This window comes from Podarcis vaucheri, assembly GCF_965113315.1.
Source record: "Podarcis vaucheri genome assembly, chromosome: 17".
Lineage (NCBI taxonomy): Eukaryota > Metazoa > Chordata > Lepidosauria > Squamata > Lacertidae > Podarcis > Podarcis vaucheri.
Genome location: NC_138755.1, coordinates 27,582,264 through 27,603,457, shown reverse-complemented (window position 1 = coordinate 27,603,457; position 21,194 = coordinate 27,582,264). Strand labels below are relative to the sequence as shown.

Below are 21,194 nucleotides of genomic sequence, written 5' to 3'. Positions count from 1 at the left end.
TGCCACAGCCCTACCATTAGGCAAAATGAGCTGCAGACCTCAGGTAGCTTTTTTTTGAGTGTCAGGAAAGGGGAGCCAATTTTTAAGTTACATTAATATATCATTATTGCTTTTTACAGTCGGGGAAGAAGAGAGGCATTTATTAGCTGTTCTGTCTCAGGTGCCAAAATAACTTGATATGGGATTGGCGGTGGGTGAGGGTGACATTTGCTGTTCCACCTCAGGCAGCGAAATGCCTTGTGCCCGCCACTGCTTGTGTTGTTTCACAGTGAAATTGCAGTTCATCCCGATGTTGCTGTGCTCTTCCTTGCATGTTGGCTTTTCCATTGACGTGCTTAAATTCAAACGTTTTAGCCTGTAGCTGTGCTGACATGCTTTTTTCATCCCAGGGAGTAAGAAATGCAGAATGCTGCAAGGTGGATATGTCTTTCAAGTTAACCATGCTCTACGGATGCAAACTTTTTAAGTGCACAGAACTGTTCAGTGGCTGCCCTTTTCAGGAGAATTTGAGATTGGTAACTGAATAAACTATTCTCTTGCTCTCTTTCCCCCCCTCCTCAGGTCCTTGAGGCTACGAGAGTCAACCGCAGGAAGAGTGCCCTGGCTCTGCGGTGGGAAGCAGGCATTTATGCTAACCGAGAAGAAAATGAATAGTTCTCTTGGCAAAGTAAGAGAGCAGTTAAAAACAAAACAACAATGCAGAGACGAAGAAACCAAATAGAAGAACAAAGTTTTAATTTTTTTAAAAGGAAAGCTTCAGCATTTTAATCCGGTATTTATTACAAGTGTATCGATCTCTGCAACCCATGTTTAAAAAGAAGCAGTTCATATATGCATAGATATACGCACAAAACACGCAGAAAAGTTATACTAAGGAAAAGCATCTGCTACTCCACTCCCTGCACACACACCAAAAAGAAAAAGGACGTGAAGAAGCAAGCAACAACCTTGGTGCTGATATCATGGCTGTGTCAAGAAGCAGCAGCAGCAGCGACAACCCAAGAGGAAACATTTCAGAGCGAGCAGAGTGAACACGTGTTCCTTTCTGAATATTGTCTTCTTCCCAGCCTTGTATGTGGAACAGGAAGAGTTTGGCCTAGATTGTATTTCACCACAAGATGGCACCTCACATGGAAACAAACAATTGTTCAAGCTATGTTTGAGCTTGACAGCAGCTCTTCATCATCCCATGTGTAGCGTCGAGAAGAGGGCTATTACTCTGATATATCCTAGACAGCCATAATATAGCACGGTTTATTTTTATTTTTGCTGTTAACAAATGGGGGGGGGGAATTCGGAAGGCTTTCTGTTAATTTAAAAGTTTTTTTTTAGAAAGCAACAAAACAGGCTGTTAACTTGCAAATGTGAATGCACAATCCCATACATTTAGCCATAAATTACGATGTATTTTTTTTCTGTTTATTTTTGAAAGGGTTTTTGGGGGAGATGGCAGATTGTTCACTTTTCTCTTAACTTATAATGGGGTGGTTTTTGTTGAAGATTTGCCATCCCATTTTTTCCTCCTCGCATAATCAGTATGCTTAATAATGTTTCCTTTTAACAGTGCTGCACAATCCATAGGTAGCATAGAAGAGAGAAATGCCAAATAAGGATATCTTAGTTTTAGTGGGTCTATATGCTTGAAGTGAGCAGTTTGGCCTCCTCTCTGTTTCTCAGTGCTTACTGGCATTATCATCTGTCTTTAACATGAAAAGGACCATTGGAAGAAGAGTCGGGCTGAGTTGGAAAGATATGGGGAGCATCTGAAAATATTTTTACTTGAGGCAATAACCGACACATCGAGTCGGAATGTTACAGAGAAGGAACGAAAGAAAAATAATGGTATCTTTAACTATATTTATGCTATGTAAAGGTCTTAGTTAATAGAGCGGGAAGGGCAGAGATGTTTTGCGTGACCAGGAAAATGAAAAGTTGGAGAAGGTAACGGAGGGAGTTGGGAGGAGGGGAGCCAGGGCCAAAGGACTATTTTTGCTGTTCAAACAGTGTTTTCAGAGCTAAAAGATAATATTGCAGCTTTAGTTCGAGTGTAGGGTGGGAATCAGTGACAAAGGAATATGGAGTGGTTGTGAGTGTGTTTGCTTGTGTGCGTGTGAAGTAGAATGGTGAAGACAAAGAAATGTGGGTGTAGAGATTATTTTCTCCAAAGCTGTTTGCCAGCTCTAGGGGTATAAACATGTGTGTTGTTTTTTCTTTTATGAAAAGGGATATAAAAAGGCACTAAAACTGATGCAGTATTTGTTAATAACTAAGCTGAACTGACATGGTATTTGCATGAGTTAACATTTCCAAAAGTATTGAACAATTTTGTAATCTTGACATTTAGGAAAGAAATGCGGTATTTATTCTTATGCTTTGCCGTCTGGCGTAGTCTTAGAGGCTGCTGGTTTTCTCTTGTTGTGTCAAGAAATGCAGTAGAATGTGTTTAGTGATGGAATCCCAAAAAATTTCTGGACTAGAGCTTGTCACATTTTAGGCAACTCAAGAATGGTACATGCATCTTAACTAAAAATTACTTTTCATTGATTTGTAAGAGGAGGCAAAACAAAAAGCCAGCCCTCCACAAGTTTCTCTTCTGTTTCCATTTTATTTTATGTTTTATGTTATGAACAGGATCTTTGTATTCCACTGTTTAGACGAACAAGGAGATTTCATGTTGAAATACATTAATTTCCTCCTGGTAAATGTCTAAATATAAACAGAGTAGTATGAACACAACAGCCTTGGCAAGGATTCTGTACTGTGTGCAGAAACTAAAGTAGAAATATTTGGCTATAACATAGACCAGCTGCTTGGATAACATCTGTACCGAATTCTGATGCAAACCTCCAAACCAAGCTCCTCACGTATATAGAGGAGCCAGTCATAAAGAATTGAAGATAAGAGTTTTGCGTATACAACGGGAGCTTTCCCTGCCAATAGGAGAATCCCCATTCTGTGCATCGGCAACGCTCCTGGGTTACGTGCCAGGCTAGCTATCCTCTGCTTACCTCATTAGAAAACATGGTGGATCCTATGCCCTTTGCAGATTTTGTAATCAGAAAATCCAATCAGAAAATATTTTACATAAATGATCTTTATATTAGTGGCTTGCACACTTTTCTGATTACTTTTTTAAAAAATGGGAATTTGGGGCACAAACCAGCCAAAGTTAGTTGCTGTTGTCCTATAGATTTCCATAGGACTACGCATTTAGCTGTTGCTTATTTAAATCAGCAGCAGGTTTTGCTTTGTTTTTAGTGTTTAATTTTGGCTTGGTTGTGCGATAGGTGTTTCTCGAGGCTTAAATGCTGCACAGGAAAGAGGAATCCAGCTAATGGGATGAGAGGAAAAATAGATATGTTGAAAGAGAGAGGGGGAGAGATGCAACACAGTGGATTCGAAACCAGAAAGGGCCAGAATTTAGAAAATTCTTTCTTTCTTTCTTGCCTGCAAGGGTCACCCAATATTTTCCACTGTTTTCTGAACCTTTTAACAAAAACTGCCTGTACAATCAAGTTGGTATTTATTTATTTTTTTACTCCAAAAGACTGTGTCTTTCAAAAGTGAGGTTAAAAAAAAAAATTCTCAGGATTATGACGAAGCAGGTGGATTCTGTGCTGAAGATGTTTTTAAGCCAGTAGTGAGTAGAGTAGTGCTCTGAAAGATGGAGCGTGGAGAAGGCGGGTGATCAGCTTACGTTACACACAACCCTTGCTGAGAAATGGTGGTTTTCTTACAGGGGAGGTAAAGCCAAAGATAATACATTTGCTTGGAATGAGAGGCTTTCTCCTCCTTTACAAGGTTGTAGTCAACTCAAGGTGAAAGAGCAAGGAGTTGTTATGGGGAAATCCCCTTTTTTTCTAGAAGCAAAATTAAAAAAGCCACTTCAAAACATACATTTCGTTTGTCTCTACGTATCTTGTTCCTTCCCCCCCAGTGTTTTCACCCCAGCAGCAAAAATCTGAGATGGGTATCGTGGCATCATGGGATAACTTTGCTAAAAGGAAAGAGAGGCTTGATTCATTATGCTATTCCCACAACACAGTTTTTGATGGTTATTATTGTAAGCTACTGACAAAGGACAGTTTCTTTTTCAGGAATTACGGAACCTTAGCTACCATTTTCAGCAAGTGCTTTGATAATGGAGCAATGGACTCATCTCTTCATTATTCCCACCACCACTGCTTAATGTCTTTAAATATATGCCAGTACATGCGAATATATTCAACAACAACAAATTAATGCAGAATAAGCTTTGCTTCCAGGCACATACAAAGAGTTAAGAATTATTACTTTTTTGAAGCAAATACTGATAAAATTGAACTGTGCGTTGACTAATAGTTAAGGATTGCAATTTTGTGACGATGTCCAGGATTCTATCCCCAAAATCTTAACTGCAGAGCAGTTTCCTCAGACCAGTTCTGACCATTTCATTCCCAGTCCAGAAGGATCCATTGCAGAATACTGTGGCAACTCCGTCGTTGCAAATGACCAACCACTCTTGCTGCAAAATAACGTGGCTTCTTGTATATGTTTAACCACTTCATTGCTGTACCCTGCTTCTGTTTTATAGTGACTGTGAGGCATACAATGCAAGTATACACTTATTTTCTCATTAAAACTTAAACTTGTCTTGTGTTTCTTATCTGAAAGCAAAGGGGGTTGTGGGGATGTCGCATTGTTGGCAGTGCCCTTCGGATCGAGTGTTTGCTATGACTTGCTATGGCAAGCAGCCCATAGGCCAGATTAGGCCTGCGGAACTTGTCTTCTCAACCACCTTCCCTGTGACCCTGTCATTCTTCCATTGAGATGTGGTAAAGATTTCACCCGCATTTTCAGCTGGAAAGGAAATCGGCTTGTTTAGAAAAGCTGGGAGGGAGGAATTCCTCACTTTATATACACAACATATGCTCGATATATATGGAGACTCCATTTTCTCAGGGTCTGGCGAAAGAACAATGTTAAATACAATTGATGACCTCCTACCGGGCCACAATAGAAAGTGTCCTCTCATATAGTATCACAGTGTGGTACGTTGGCTTGACAGCAACGGACAGAAAGTCTTTACAGAGTGTGGTGAACACAGCACATGATATCATGGGCTGTCCCCTGAACCCACTAGATGGCATCGCAAGGGATTGTTGCCTTAGGAGAGCAAGAAAAATTCTAAGGGACGATTCACACCCCAGCCAGCACCTCTTTAATCTTCTACCCTCGGGCAAGAGATATAGAAGTATAATCAGTCATACCAACAGGCTAAAAAACAGTTTATATCCGTGTGCTGTTAGGCTGCTGAATGGAAAATAATTTGTGCAGCTGTCTTTTGAGGTTGGTGTATTGTATGACAAGCACATAGCGTGCAATGAGATTGAGTGTTTGGGGAGGGGGAGGCTCAGTTAATTTCATTGTATGCAGGTTGTACATTGACAATAAAGGTACTACTACTACTACTACTACCATCTTATAAAGCCAAACCCATAAAATGGGGCCTAAAGCAGCCTCCAAGAATATAGACATTGGTTGCCCATGGGCTACTTGTGAATCAGCATGAAAAGGCAGTACCATGAAATCCTTGCGAGCAAACTGCTGTTTAGTCTTTCTCCACCTAGCCCTTGAAATAACCTGGAATTCTGGCATGCACAGCCAATTTCGTAAGTGTAATTAAGCCTTCAAATAACCACACAGACATGGGCATATTTTTCCCCATCGTAGAAGGTGGGTGAAAAGATGAGCACTAGACTTTCAGTCCATACCTGAGGCAGGCTAGAGGCAGCTTCGTATTATGGGAAAGCAACAAAATCAATGTGCTTCCTCCTTGCACATTGTCCTGTCCGTGGTTGAGCAGTGGAGAGCCATGCGCCTCTCATGTTGGGAGGTGTGTGCTTCTTATTTTTTGTGCCCATGCATTCACCCACAGAGGAAGGCCTCATGCCAGCGGGTGGTGCTGTGGTCTAAACACAGCCTTTTGGGTTTGCCCATGGGTAGGCAAACTAAGGCCTAGGGGCTGGATCCATCGCCTTCTAAGTCTGGCCCATGGATGGTCCGAGAATCAGCGTGTTTTTACATGAGTAGAATGTGTCCTTTTATTTAAAATGCATCCCTTGTTTATTTGTGGTGCATAGGAATTTGTTCATTATTTTTTTTCCAAAATATAGTCCGGCCCCCCACAAGGTCTGAGGGACAGTGGACAGGCCCCCTGCTGAAAAAGTTTGCTGACCCCCGGGCTTGCTGATCAGAAGGTCAGCAGTTTGAATACGCATGACGGGGTGAGCTCCCATTGTTCTGGCCCAACTTCTGCCAACCTAGCAGTTTGAAAGCACGCCAGTGCAAGTAGATAAAAAGGTACCACTGCAGCGGAAAGGTAAATGGTGTTTCAGTGCACTCTGGTTTCCGTCAACGGTGTTCCATTGTGTCAGAAGCGGTTTAGTCATGCTGGGCACATGACCTGGAAAGCTGTCTGGACAAATGCCAGCTCCCTCGGCCTGAAAAGTGAGATGAGCGCCACAACCCCATAGTCTACTTTGACTGGACATAACCATCCAGAAGTCCTTTACCTTTTTACCTTTACCATGCCAGCAAATGTAAATCATGTTCTTGTTCCATGAAAACCTCTGGGATTTAAGTTAGTTGTGACTAACCTATTCCTTTGGAGTTAGGCTGCATTCCAGATGTACTTACTCTGGAGTAAGCTCCATTATGCCACATTGGACTTCTTTGGTATGCAAGTTCCTGTTTTTCACGTAAGATTTGGGAGCATGGAAAAAGAAGGCCTCACTTTCCCTTCCTCTCTCACATACTGTGAGGCCAAGCTTTCATTTCTCATTTCTAAGTGCCCATAACATCCCTGCGAGGGCAGCTTCTTTTGATGACCCATAAACTGATGCAACAATAGGTCAAAGAAAATACAAATTTCCAACTGGAACTTTTAAGAGGGGAACTGCTCTTGTAGGAGACACAAGTTTGAATCGGGGATTTCAGATGGATGCATGTGCTGCAATGCCACCTAGGGCACAATTTAAGCAATTCCTCGATTATACAATTGGTCTCATAGCATCAAGCCCTGACTGAAGCAACAGCTCCCCTCCTAAATTGTGGCGGGAAAACCGCTAATGTGCTAGGTGACAATTTGTTTTCTTATATATCGCCAATTCTCCTTTTTCTTTTTTGCGTTTCATAGGTGGTTAGCAGACAGTTTTTGATAAACTAAAGCAATTTAGTGGTCAGAGTGTCTTGTGAGCCCAGTGTCCTCAACCCACAGAGGAGCTGCCCATTGAGTATCTGCATGAGTCACTGCTCTTACCAGCCCTGTGTCTTCTCAAAGTCTGCTGGGCAATAATAATGCTAACCTGTCTGCTTTCATAGAATCATAGAGTTGGAAGAGACCACAAGGGCCATCGAGTCCAACCCCCTGCCAAGCAGGACTGAGGTTGGAGCATTTATACAGGGACACAGCAGAATTGGTCACCCCCTGCACCCCTGCTTGTCTCTGCATGAGTCACTGTTCTAGATTTGCCTCCTTCCAACTAGGAGTGACACACAGGGGGGGGAAATGGGAGACTCCTCTGACGTTAGGCCATTCTTCTGCCACACCCTCTGCAAGTTATCCTCTTTAAGTACAAAGCATGCCTGTGATTCCAAGTAACCCTATCAGAAGTTTGGGAAATCCTGGCGCCTGCCCAATTTCCCTCTCAGCCAGTAAAGGTGCTTGTTCTCTGCATCAGTTTAAGAGCTTCTGCTTGCAGAAAAGAGCCTTTTTGCTGGCTTGAGTGATTACAGCTAGAAGTGTGGTCATGGGCCTCAGCTTGGCTGATAAGAACAAACCCAGCCTAATGCAAATGGGATGATGCCCTGCAGCCACTGTGGAGAATCACTAGTGCAAGGGAAGCCCCACTAGCCAGGTGAGAAACAGGCCTGTGACCCACACCTAGAGTGATAACCCCAGGCGGGGTGTCTATTCCTCCTTAATTTAGCACCACCAGTCCTCTATTTTTTCTGCTGTATGTGGCTTTATTGTGTGATGGCTCCAAATTGGAGTCCAACAATGGGGGTACACAAACTCCCTATCCTTAAAGAAGGTGAGGAGCTCAAGCAGGAACAATAAGTGTGAGAAGGGCTCAGCAGTAGAGTATATATCAGGCATAGGCAAACTTGGCCCTCCAGGCATTTTGAGACTACAATTCCCATTGTTAAGTTGTGGGTGAACATATCAGACGACACAGCAAGTCTTCAAACAGCTCTTGTTTATTCAGAGGCCAGAACAGAACTGAACTGAAGGGTTCAGCCAGCCTGCTTATATAGAGCTCCAGTACAACGTTACTGTAACAACTTTCTAAAACTATCCAATCACTGAATGTCACTTTCGATCCCTTATTTGCATATGTGGACCTGAACTATCTACAGTAGCCCCCTGCTGGCTCAGGGTGAGAACTTCAGTACATGACACCCATCATCCCTGGCCTGTTAGCTAGGGATGATGGGAGTTGTAGTTCCAAAACATCTGGAGGACCGAGTTTGCCTATGCCTGATATATATCTTGCAGGGGGAAAGGTCCTCCCAGATTCCTGGAATCTCCAAGTTGCCCTGGGTAAAATCCCTGCTTGAGACCTTGAAGTGCTTCTGCCAGTCAGAGCAGGCAGGATTGGGCTCAGGTGCTCAATTAGTCTGACCTTTTGGAAACCACCTTTCTCAGTCCCTAGCAGCGGTGTTTACAACTGCACAAGGAACATCCCTTCTATTCGCCTGTAATACCTTGACCACAGACTCTTGCTTCCCAGCGCCTCCTTGCTATTCTTGGAATCGCCCCTCCCAGATGATAAAGCACCAGTCATCTCTGTTTGCTTTTAATCATCCTTTAGGTATGTTACAGCTCATTGCGATCCTTATCTCTGGACGCAGTTTGGGAATTGCTGGTCTCCCAAGTATATATGCCAGGGGCCCCCCCCCTCTCTCTCTCGTCCCACGCCTTTGCCCTATTTGCAAAACCGAATGAGGTTGATTGGTAAAGGTGCTTCTCTGCTGTGCAATTCACTCTCCCCAGCGTTACTCAAGAGGTTCTTTCCCGTGTTTATGGAGCCAGGTTGCAGGGGGTGCTTCTAGGACAGACAAGATAAATGGGCTGAGAGCAGCAATTGATCATCAGGCCGTCCAGCAAAGACAGCTATTGATCCGGAAAAGAAGAGAGGGAAAATAAGGGTCAGTGTTTCCTTCTTCTTTTTAATGAGACAATTGATGTGCATGAAGGATATCTGAGGGCTATTCTGCTACACAGTAGGTATGGAAACACAGTTAGCTCTTTGCTATGGAAAGCCCAGGGGATTGGGCAGAGTGGTCCCTGCCAGGTATTTACGTAAGGATTTTAGAGGAGAGAGGCTATTTTGGAAGATGCACCCCTGTGTTCTGTCTAAATATTATTTGCCACTCCACGAGACTGTAGCAGAAACCAGATGCCCTGTAAGGCTGATAGACAGGTGTCGCCAAGAAAGGTCCCTGATACCTGGTGCGGTTTGCACTTTTAAAAAAATGTCATTTTTTTTATAAACAAGACAACAAGCACTTTATTTATTTTTTTAATGACCGAAATGGTTAAGCGTCAGCATGGGAAGGCTGAGAGAACATTTGGGTTTTCTTTCTGGAATGCAAGCCTGCCACTTCTATTACAAAACCGAACTCTCTGTTTTAATACAGTTTTATTTATTCTGCTAAAGAAACACACACACAAAATAACAGAACATATCCAATCGGAAAATTTGACAAATCAATAGACGTTAAAAAACACACCAGTCAATACAAAATGTTCAAACTGTAGATACAATCATCATCATCATCGTTTTATTTGTGTGCCGCCTTTCCATAGTTAAAACAATGCTCAAGGCAGCTTACAACATGACAAGGTTTACATCAGGGGGAGGCAAGGTTTACCTGGGCTGTTGTTGTTTAGTCATTTAGTCACGTCCGACTCTTCGTGATCCCATGGACCAGAGCACGCCAGGCACTCCTGTCTTCCATTGCCTCCCGCAGCTTGGTCAAACTCATGCTGGTAGCTTCGACAACACTATCCAACCATCTCGTCCTCTGTCCTGCCCTTCTCCTTGTGCCCTCCATCTTTCCCAACATCAGGGTCTTTTCCAGGGAGTCTTCTCTTCTCATGAGGTAACCAAAGTATTGGAGCCTCAGCTTCAGGATCTGTCCTCCCAGTGAGCACTCAGGGCTGATTTCCTTCAGAATGGAGAGGTTTGATCTTCTTGCAGTCCATGGGACTCTCAAGAGTCTCCTCCAGCACCATAATTCAAAAGCAGTGAACTCGCCTGGGCTAGTTCACTCCAGCGGAGATCCCTCCATGGGCCAGATTATGTGCGCGCGTGTGAGTGGCACAGCCACAATTTCCGGCGTCTGCACAGACGCGATTTTCAGTGTCTGAGTATGCGCAGATGCAATTTCCAGCACCGCAGAAGTGAGTCCCCACGCCGCGCTGTGCCTGTTTAGCACAGTGCATGGGGACTCGCCGAGGGGGCAGCTCGGCTCGGGGGCGACTCGTGGGCTGGTTAGATGACCCACGTGGGCCGCTTGTGGCCCATGGGCCTTAGGTTGCCGACCCCTGGTTTACATAATTGCCAACATAACAAAAGTCATAAGCAATAAATAAAACACATCAAAAGGTACACAACCAAATGGAAAACAATTTCCACATAAATCATAAAATCTAAAACTAAAAAGACAACATTAATATCAATAACAATTTAAAATGGCAGAGATAAAAAATCAAAAATCATAAATTTGAAAAAAAAACACAACATGGGTGAAAAATACATTTGGGTAGGCTTGTCTAAACAAAAAAAACCCCACAAAACTTTTCAGGAGACGTTGAAAACAGCACAACAAAGGAATCTACCCAATATTAATGGATGTCTTCATGCTAAAGACTTGACAAATGACAATATTCACTCCACCGGCTTCTCTCCCTGCCTCTTCCTCTGTCTAATTGTCCCTTTCGCTTGCTTCTCAACTATGCTGGTACAAGCCTGCTTTGGGAACTATTAGAAAAAAGTATCTGCTGCTGTCATTATCTATTTTTTCATCCGTGTGTGTGTGTGTGTGTTTCCAAAGAGCCTTGTAATCCTACCCTATCACCCAGTGCCCTCAAGCATACTCAGAAAGTGTCATGGTTGTAGTCAGGATTTTTGTTGGGGGGGGGGGCAGAACCGATGTGGTTGGTCAATTAAGTATTTCTATTGTTTTACTTGATTTAGGGAGGTGGGAGCTGGCCCCTGCCTGCCCCCCTCTTGGTTACAACCATGGGAAGTGCCCTGATTATTTGGCTGAAAAGAAACTGACCAAACTGCTTTCACTTCCTAAAATGAGAAGGAGAAATTCCCCAGGCAGGACCATGTGACCTCTTGAAGCCACACCAGGAAGAGTAAGAGAGTGTAGGTGGACTCCAAACAGAGAGAGAGAGAGAGAGAGAGAGAGAGAGAGAGAGAGAGAGAGAGAGAGAGGGGTGAATGTTTGTCTGTGTGGACTGAGATATCGTAAAAGCAGTCTCTGCCCTGACTCCTGAGCAGCCTTCTGCCTCTGAAGCTAATATAAGGAGTCTTGCTTTTATACCCAAAATCAGAATCCCTGATCTGGCTCCCAGCCTCTTTTTCTGCCCTAATCAAAGGGATCAACAAACAGAAGCTTCCCGTGACCATGCTTGGTGGGATGGAGATGAGGACCTGGATTGAGCCTGTGGTTGCCGGGGCTCAGCTTGCAAGCTCTTTCTACGACACTGGGCTGCTTCTAGTGGTGAAGAACTACTACAACCAGACCAACTCCTCGGCTCACTCCAACGAGAATTCTCAGCAGAAAGCCATCTCCAACTTCTTCATCATCTACAAGCTTCTCGACGGCTTGACGCCGCTGCTGTCGGCTTACGGCCTGGCTAAGCTGGGCGACCTGAAGAGCAGGAAGATCTCCATCTGCGTGCCTCTCCTGGGCTATTTGCTCTCCCGGATCCTGCTGCTGCTCCTCATCCTGCAAATGTGGCCCATCGAGGTGATGTATGGGGCTGCTGTGTTGCACGGGCTGTCTGGAGGCTTCACCACATACTGGGCCAGTGTCATGGCTCTGGTGTCTAAGGGCTCTTCCGAGAGCAGGCGATCGCTTCGCCTCATCGTCGTCGAGCTCATCTACGGCATAGCTGGCTTCGTGGGGAGCATCGCTTCTGGGCACCTCTTTGTCAGCTTCCACCTCAGCTACCGCCACGGCGCAGTCCTGGTTTCTTGCAGCGTTGCCTTATATGCTTTCTGTCTCCTCTACAGCCTCTTTGTCCTCAGGGTCCCCAAGACTGCAAGGTCTTGTCCTCTTGCATCCTCAGAGCCAAACCATCCGGACATCAAGCTGGCTGAGGATGATGGCGGAGAGCCTCACTTCCATGAGAGTCGCTCCTCTATGGTACCTTCCAAGCTCATCATTGCCATGCTTTTTGTGGCCGCCATAATGTATGACTCAACTGTGGTGGGAGCCATGGATGTGCTGCCATTTTTTCTCCTGAAGGAGCCCCTGAGCTGGGGGCCGGTATATATTGGCTATGCCAACGCTGCTGGCTATCTGATCTTTATCACCAGCTTCCTGGGAGTTTTTATGTTCTCCGGGGTTTTCAGAGACACCACCATGATTATGATGGGGATTGTGTCTTTCTCAGCTGGCATCCTCATCATGGCCTTTGTGCGATGGACGTACCTGTTTTACGTTGGTGAGTAGAGCCATTCTAACTTAGTGGGTTTATTGTACTTCTATTCTGATGTCCCTTGTGAATTCTTGCTTACATGAGGTACCCAAGATCCTCTTTAGGCACTAACCAGGCAACACGGGTGGCGCTGTGGGTTAAACCACAGAGCCTAGGACTTGCTGATCAGAAGGTTGGCGGTTCGAATCCCTGTGACGGGGTGAGCTCCCGTCTTTTGGTCCCTGCTCTTGCCAACCTAGCAGTTCGAAAGCACATCAGAGTGCCAGTAGATAAATAGGTACTGCTCTGGCGGGAAGGTAAACGGTGTTTCTGTGCACTGCTCTGGTTTGCCAGAAGCGGCTTAGTCATGCTGGCCACATGATCCAGAAACTGTACGCCGGCTCCCTAGGCCAATAAAGCGAGATGAGCGCCACAACCCCAGAATCGGTCACAACTGGACCTAACGGTCAGGGGTCCCTTTACCTTTATTCTGATGTCCCTTGTGAATTCTTGAGTATGGCTTACATGAGGTACCCAAGATCCTCTTTAGGCACTGACCAGGCAAGTCAAATTCTGCATCGATAAAACCTCAAGTTCTGAGATTTTTATAAATTTTACAGAGTCACACAATAGTATACTGCACACTTCTTCTAGGTTTGACGAAGGAGCTGTGCAGGCCCTCAGAGCATCACCACCAGCTATTGGCAGTCTTGCCCACCCTTCCCTCTCGCTTTTGAGATTCCATCAGGCATTAACCATACACTCCCAAGCATGCCTTGAGTAATCATGAGGGCTAGTAACTCTAAAGCTAAGGTTGCCATGATCCCAGATTCTGCCTCCAATTCTGTCCAGCGTTGTGGGGAGGTGCAGCATTAATTCCCATATGCAGCAGAATAAGGTGATAAAATATATATTCATATTATTTATTAAATTTGTATACCGCCCTATACCCGTAGATCTCAGGACAGTTCACAACACGGAAGTGTTTCCCAGGTCAGATTGCAGGTTGGGGAGCAAACTCCGGCTTTTTGCCGACACTGAGCAAAAAATAATAACAATAATATAAAAGAATATAAAGGGAAAGTGAAAAGAGAAAGAGTACACGTTGCATTCATTTGATGCATGCAGGAAGTTATGATGTAGTGTGGGTGACAGGCTGCGCTGCACTGATAATGGGCATCGTCAGCCTTGGTGGAAGAAAATATCCTTGCTTGTTATGTCTCTCTGAAGATCTCGGAGCAAAACATGTGGGTGTAGCTGAGCCAAACCTGTTTCCAAAGGGTATCGCATAGCAACCACAAACCATGCACTCATTCTGGTATTCTGCACTACGTTGGCAGAAAGCTATTAATACCTTCCTCAGAAGTGTTGCTCAATGCTTAAAGGTGCTTCCTTGTCCTCCCGTTCCAGTTCAACCTGTATTGTTCCATTTTTGCACACCTGTGGGACTGTGTATATCTGCTTTTCCTGACCTGGCGCTGCCCAGCTGTTTTGATCTACAACTCCCATTACCCTTGACTACTACTAGTCATGCTGGCTCAAGTTGGTGGGAGCATTAAGCCAAAACATCTGGAGGCTGCCAGCTGTTTGCCGGGCTACAATCAATAACAGGCTATTGTTCCAAATGCGGGAAGCAGAGCAGAGTTAGAAGACATTTCCTGGTAGAAAGTTAATGTTTGCAAGATTCCCAGAGAGCTTACCTGACGGAAGAGATCTTACACCACAATCTTCTGCATGTTGAGTCTGGTGTTAGTCCCACTAAGTGGGGCTTACTCTCAGAAAAGTGTGTACAGGATTGCAGCCACAATTAAATAGGCTTTAATAAATGAATGAGCTGGTGGCAGATGTATAAAAGTTCACACAATGTTTTCATAGAATTGTAGAGCTGGAAAGGGGTCACAAGGGTCATCTAGTCCAACCCCCTGCAATGCAGGAATCTTTTGCCCAATGTGGGTCTCAAACCCACGTCCCTGAGATCATGAGTCTCATGCTCTTCCAACTGAGCTATCCAGTGAGGAAAAGCAATGATACCTCCTTTTTAGATTATTCACTGGCCCCGACTTGGTGGAATGCTCTGTCACAAGAGACTAGAGCCCTTTGGGACTTGACATCTTTCTGCAGAGCCTGCAAGACAGAGCTGTTCCGCCTGGCCTTTGGTTTGGACTCAGTCTGACCCTTACGTTTCCCTCCCCTTATCGTCTTGATTTATCAACTACTTTTAAAATGAGGCAGCATTTTAAATTGCATTTTAACCTGTATTTTAAATTGGTTTGTGTCCCCCCCCCTTATGTTTTTTACTGTGATTTCATTGGTGTTAGCCTCCCTGAGACCAGCTCTGGCCGGGGAGGACGGGGTATAAATAGTTTTTAAAAATATTATTATTATTATTATTATTATTATTATTATTATTATTTATTAGCTTGTGCTTTTTAAGCTTTAACATGTGCACTACTTCAACTGCAGGGACGCAGGTGGCGCTGTGGGTTAAACCACAGAGCCTAGGACTTGATGATCAGAAGATCGGCGGTTGGAATCCCCGCGACAGGGTGAGCTTCCTTTGCTCGGTCCCTGCTCCTGCCAACCTACCAGTTCGAAAGCACGTCAAAGTGCAAATAGATAAATAGGTACCGCTCTGGAAGGTAAACGGCATTTCCGTGCGCTGCTCTGGTTCGCCAGAAGCGGCTTAGTCATGCTGGCCACATGACCTGGAAGCTGTACGCCGGCTCCCTTGGCCAATAAAATGACTTGAGCGCCGCAACCCCAGAGTCGGCCATGACTGGACTTAATGGTCAGTGGTCCCTTTACCTTTACCTTACTTCAGCTGCTAGGCAGTGGAAGTTTGGTCTGGTGATTACATGAACTCTCTCCGTTACATTCTCTTCTGCTCCAGCCCGTGGTGTGATGTTGTTTGCCCTAATTCCTTTGCCGACCATCAGATCTTTGCTGTCGAAACACATAGAAGGAACTTCCTATGGTAAGTTGCTGCTTTGAACATCTTGGCATTGCTCATTTAAATGCAAAAAAAAAAAAAAAAGTTTACTTATTTCGTTCAGAATAAGGCTATGAAGACAGACACATTTCTATCATTTTGTGTAGTGGATCTAAGGAGGATAGATTCCCTCGCCTCCATCTTTCAAATATCATCATCGTACATGACATGGGTGATTGATAGATTAACTTAATGGTGCAGGCATCTAACTTGGAGCAGATCGAATTAATGAAGGATCTCTAAGCAAGCTGCCTGATAATACTAGATGCTAAAGCCAGACTTGGTTCCTTTTTAAAAAAAAAAAATGCTTTTATTAAAGATTTTCTTGGGTTACAAAATCCATTGCCTGCTGACCAACAGAGAGTCTCCCCCTCCCCTAATAAGTAGCACTACGTACTAGCAAATGTATTGTTACAAAAGTTGGGTGCCATCCCCACTCTCCCAAACAATAGCAAGATCCCAGGGGGTTCCGGGCACTCACCCCAGGTCTGTGTTCCTTTGGAGAATTAAGACATGGTGGAGACTGCCGTAGCTTTTTAAAAAAAATATGGCTTGTTCACCTGTTTACACCTTCAGTCTGCATGGACAGGTTCCAGGTCTTACAGCAAGGTAATTTCAAGAGGGGCTTGTCCCCCACAGCAGTGCAGCCAGCCTTCAGCCATCCTGCCCAAGATGGATCCCAGTCTTTTCTCTCTCTTCTTCCCAGAACACCTTGTTCATAAACGCTCTTTTCCTGTCACCTCAAACACACAGCCTTGGCAACACCTGTCTCTCCAGGCCAAAGGATTCCTCTCAGGTGGTCCATCGACCCCTTTTATCACTATAAGAGATCTGCTGTTTGCAAAGCCAGCCAGGCTGGTTTGCATAATCCAGCCCAGGAATTCCTTGTCTGGCACAGTTCTGAAGCCTGTACTTTCATCCATACCCCAATTAATTAAAATCCTACCATTTATCAATTTTTAGGATTTAAGCCCCCCACCCCCAAATCTATAATGGTACTGTGCCCGGGTTTCTTTTACAGTCACTTTTTGGGCTGCAATAAATTCTGACCTCCCGTCTGCTGCCAGGTAGCAGAAATAAGCTGTTTATTATTTATCGGCTCACTTTTCAGAAGCCAAAAGAGATATGATTTTAAAAAGCCCTTAATTACTCTGGGGCTCTTTAGCTCACTTTCAGCATGATATATCTCCACCTTGGCCATCTTTTAAAAATTTAGAAAGCTTGGAAAGTGATAAATAAAAAGCAAAGCTGTTTAAAGTGGTCGTTGAGTGTTATTTTATTGTGTTCCACTTCCACTCTTGTTTCTAGGAAAGGTGTTTGTCTTGCTGCAGCTTTCACTGGTGATCACAGGTGTTGTGACCTCAGCTGTCTATAACAAGATCTACCAAAACACCTTGGAGTGGTTCAGTGGCTTCTGCTTCCTGTTGTCATGTGGTGTGGGATGCCTGAGCCTCATCCCTATCAGGTAAGCAAGGCAAAAGGTAAACTGCTATTCTGACAGCCTGCCCTTTCAAGAGGATTGTTTTTGTATCTGTGTGTGGCTCATAAAAACTCTTTTATTTGATCAGGGGTTTTATTGAACTTTTAGCTCTTGTTTATTATTCTAGGTCTGCTATGTGTTTCTGTGTGTAATTGGTATCTTTCAGTTGGCTTGCTGTTTTCAAAACAATTACAGTGGTGCCCCGCAAGAGGAATGCCTCGCGAGACGAAAAACTCGCAAGACGAAAGGTTTTTTCGTTTTCAAGTTGCTTCGCAAGACGAATTTCCCTATGGGCTTGCTTCGCAAAACGAAGCTTGCCCCGCAGTCTCCGGGGACAGAGGGGAAGGCGCGTGGCCATTCCCCTCTGTTCCCGGACCCCTTTTGAACCAAGGGGTGGCAACGGGGAGAAGCGATCTTCTCCCCTCTGCCCCTTGCTTCAAAAGAGGGGACAGAGGGGAAGGCGCGCAGCCATGTAGCTTTCTATATGGGAAAAAAAATATTATAAAAGAGAGCTAATCACTTCTAAAACAGGCAAAACTACCATATTTTTTGCTCTATAAGACTCACTTTTTCCCTTCTAAAAAGTAAGGGGAAATGTGTGTGCATCTTATGGAGCGAATGCAGGCTGCGCAGCTATCCCAGAAGCCAGAACAGCAAGAGGGATCTCTGCTTTCGCTGCGCAGCGATCCCTCTTGTTGTTCTGGCTTCTGAGATTCAGAATACTTTTTTTCTTGTTTTCCTCCTCCAAAAACTAGGTGTGTCTTGTGGTCTGGTGCGTCTTATAGAGTGAAAAATATGGTATGTTTTTCTATTTGTTGGAAGCCACCCAGAGTGGCTGGGGTGACCCAGTCAGATGGATGTGGTATTATTATTATTATTATTATTATTATTATTATTATTAGCAGTAGTAGCAGCAGCAGCAGCAGTATCTGCTTTGCCAAACACCTTTTGTGAGTTTTACAAGGTGGCAATGGCTGGGCAAATTGCCAAATTGTGAGCATTTGCCCTGTATAGTGGGCTACTCTTGAAATTTGGCAGAGGCTCCATCAGCTTGTGTCCCAGACTAGCTCCCTAGTACAGTGGTACCTTGGGTCTCAAACTTAATCCATTCCAGAAGTGCATTCGACTTCCGAAACCGTTCGAAAACCAAGGCGCCACTTCCGATTGGCTGCAGGAGCTTCCTGCACTCAAGCAGAAGCTGCGTCGGACGTTCAATTTCCGAGAAACAGCACAGTTTGGCAAGGAAGTCCACAAAAGTGAAAAGCTCTTTTTGAAGCATGGGTTGCATGGTTACCTAGAAGTCATGCTGTAGCAGTGGAGTTCCTACACTGGCAAAGGGTTGCACTAGAGGATCTATCAATCCCCCACACATTTATTTATTGCCAGCCGGCCTATGCGTGACCTCTTGGAGGCAATTCTCGCTCATGCATACAGCTAGGCAACCGGCTGCATACAAAGTGTTACTTCTCAATCTGCCAGCAGATGGAGACACCTGCTACCCTTTTCTCAGCCACCTTTGCCAACGTTAAACTTATCCTCCGCAGCAGATTCTTGTGAGCTGGAGAACACCATCCACACATAAGGGGAAAGTTTGCAGAAGTACCAAAATAAAAAATGCTGAGGGCTGTTAGGTGGTCCAGTTCCCTTCGCAAAGCTGCAATCCCTGGGGAGAGGGATTGATTGTTGAACCACTCTGGTAACTGTAGCTCTGTGAGAACTGAGGTTGCCTAACAACTCTCAGAGGGACGCGGGTGGTGCTGTGGGTTAAACCACAGAGCCTAGGACTTGCCAATCAGAAGGTCAGCGGTTCGAATCCCTGTGACGGGGTGAGCTCCCGTTGCTCGGCCCCTGCTCCTGCCAACCTAGCATTTCGAAAGCACTTCAAAGTGCAAGTAGATAAATAGCCACTGCTCCGGTGGGAAGGTAAACTGTGTTTCCGAGCGCTGCTCTGGTTCGCCAGAAGCGGCTTAGTCCTGCTGGCCACATGACCCGGAAGCTGTATGCCGGCTCCCTCGGCCAATAAAACAAGATGAGTGCCGCAACCCCAGAGTCGTCCGCGACTGGACCTAATGGTCAGGGGTCCCTTTATCTTTTTTAACAACTCTCAGCACCCTTAACAAACCACAGCGTGTCTGTTTAAAGTATCATCCTAGTGCTTTAAATGTATAATGTGAGTGTAACCTTGTTGCAGGTCCCACTTCTCCCTAATACTTTATTTTATAAGCCATCTGGTCACTGATTATGCTACTTTGGTTTGGGCAATAATTTTTTTTAAAAGATATGACTTCCAAACAGGAAAATTGTACATTTCAATCCTGTTCTTGGGATTAAGAACAGGCACACTTATCCCTTTGATTTTACACATCAATTCCTCCCTGTGTTTTGCTTCTTTCTCTCTCCCCTGCAGTATTATAGCATGGAAGCAAAAGGCACCATCTGGTTCACTTGAGATTTTGACGGACTGAGAGCAGAAGGAAGTGGCTGTGCCTATTTCAGAAGCAGACGTACAGATCAAGAGCATGACTTGAAGGGCCCAGCAGTTGGGCTGCTTGAAAGATGGCCTGCGTCTTGCAATTATCTGCATGGAGAGAGATGTTCGGTATCTATTGACTGGTCTCCATAGCGTTTCAAGGGGATGGTACTGCAGGTTAAAATCAAGATGCAACAAGTGAGACAATTGGCAGCTACAGAAGAAGAGGTGGCATTGTCACTGTAACATGATTCTCCTTCCACCCAAAACAGTTGCCATCGCTAATGCCAATTCCCTCACCTGCATCACTCCAGCTCTGAAAGCAAATGTCCTCCCCTCTGTAAGTAACAAGGGTCTTGCTACCCTCTTTCTAGATAAAGCAGAACATGCCACACTAGAGGCCTTCAAACAAAAGCAGGTCAGAAGCTCTCGATTGCCCACACTGAGCAGTTGGGTTAGACTATATGGCTTCCAATGACCCCTTCCAGCTCTATTCATCTATCTCACTGAAGTCGCAGTAGCATTTGAGGTCCAGCTCTGAGGGCCTTCTGGCGGTTCCCTCGTGACCAGAAGTGAAGTTACCAGGCAGAGGGGTTTCTCAGCAGTGGCGCCCTCCCTGTGGAACACCCTCTTGTCAGATGTCAAGGAGATAAAGAACTCCACAACTTTTAGAAGAAACTGAAGGCAGCCCTGTATAGGGAAGTTTTTTTAATGTTTGATGTTTTATTATGCTTTTATATTTTGCTGGAAGATGCCCTGAGTGGCTGGGGCAACCCAGTCAGATGGGTGGGGTATAAATAATAAAATTGTTGTTGTTGTCAGCTTTCATAGTATGAGTTGGAATGTTTAAGGGACCACAGACTTCTGCTGCTTCGTGTGCATGTCTTCAATGTGCGACTTCACATTCTTACAGATGTCCTTACAACAGGAGCCAAGAAGGGAGGAGAACAGTTGCTCACAGTTCCTTGCTAGAGGAATAGAAGTAATGTTCTATAATCCTCTTAACAGTGACTGGACCAGCCAGTCAGCAATTCCACTCAGGAGTGAGTATATACACTTTGGCAAGATATATCTATCTATCTATCTATCTATCTATCTATCTATCTATCTATCTATCTAATGGTCTCTTTCCCCCAACAGACTATTTATCACGTTGTGCTTCAACTCAGCAGGGCTTTGCTCCATTATATCCTTGTCTAAAGTCACCTGGGTACCATGATTCTGCCTCTCTTACACTACAGCTTGGATTATTGCCATTTATCTATTTGGGGGGCAGGGGTTGTAAACATGGTGCTGGAACTCACAACATGAAACGAGGACAAAGAGGTCACATCTACACCGTGCATTTAAAGCACAAAGCTTACCTACCCCCTACTGAATCCTGGCAGCTGTAGTTTGTGAAGGGTGCTGGGAATTCTAGAGGTAACCTATAGTTCCCACAACTTCTCCTTTGGCCATCTAATCTATGTTGGTGCTGTAAGCAAGGTCCTAGGTGCAGGGTTTTTAGTTCACCTGTTCCATTCAGCAGTCAGTAGGATGTAAAAATCATTCT

General features: G+C 44.7%; 2 protein-coding genes across 11 annotated transcripts in view; both read left to right on the top strand.

The window, feature by feature from the left end:
• PALM2AKAP2 (PALM2 and AKAP2 fusion) overlaps nucleotides 1–4,632 on the top strand; it is a 224,259-nt gene extending 219,627 nt beyond the window's left edge. For all 10 annotated transcript variants that reach the window (XM_082204585.1, XM_082204582.1, XM_082204584.1 and 7 more), the window contains one exon: nucleotides 562–4,632. In XM_082204585.1, the coding sequence (XP_082060711.1) occupies nucleotides 562–569 (8 nt within the window). In that variant the 3' untranslated portion in view covers nucleotides 570–4,632. The remainder of the gene's footprint in view (nucleotides 1–561) is intronic.
• A 5,557-nt stretch (nucleotides 4,633–10,189) lies between these two features.
• SLC46A2 (solute carrier family 46 member 2) lies at nucleotides 10,190–20,461 on the top strand. Its single transcript, XM_082205017.1, has 4 exons — nucleotides 10,190–12,730; nucleotides 15,594–15,677; nucleotides 17,001–17,157; nucleotides 19,580–20,461. Exons 1-4 carry the CDS (start codon nucleotides 11,686–11,688, stop codon nucleotides 19,635–19,637), a joined length of 1,344 nt encoding a protein of 447 aa, XP_082061143.1. The 5' UTR covers nucleotides 10,190–11,685; the 3' UTR covers nucleotides 19,638–20,461.
• Nucleotides 20,462–21,194: the final 733 nt, after the last annotated feature.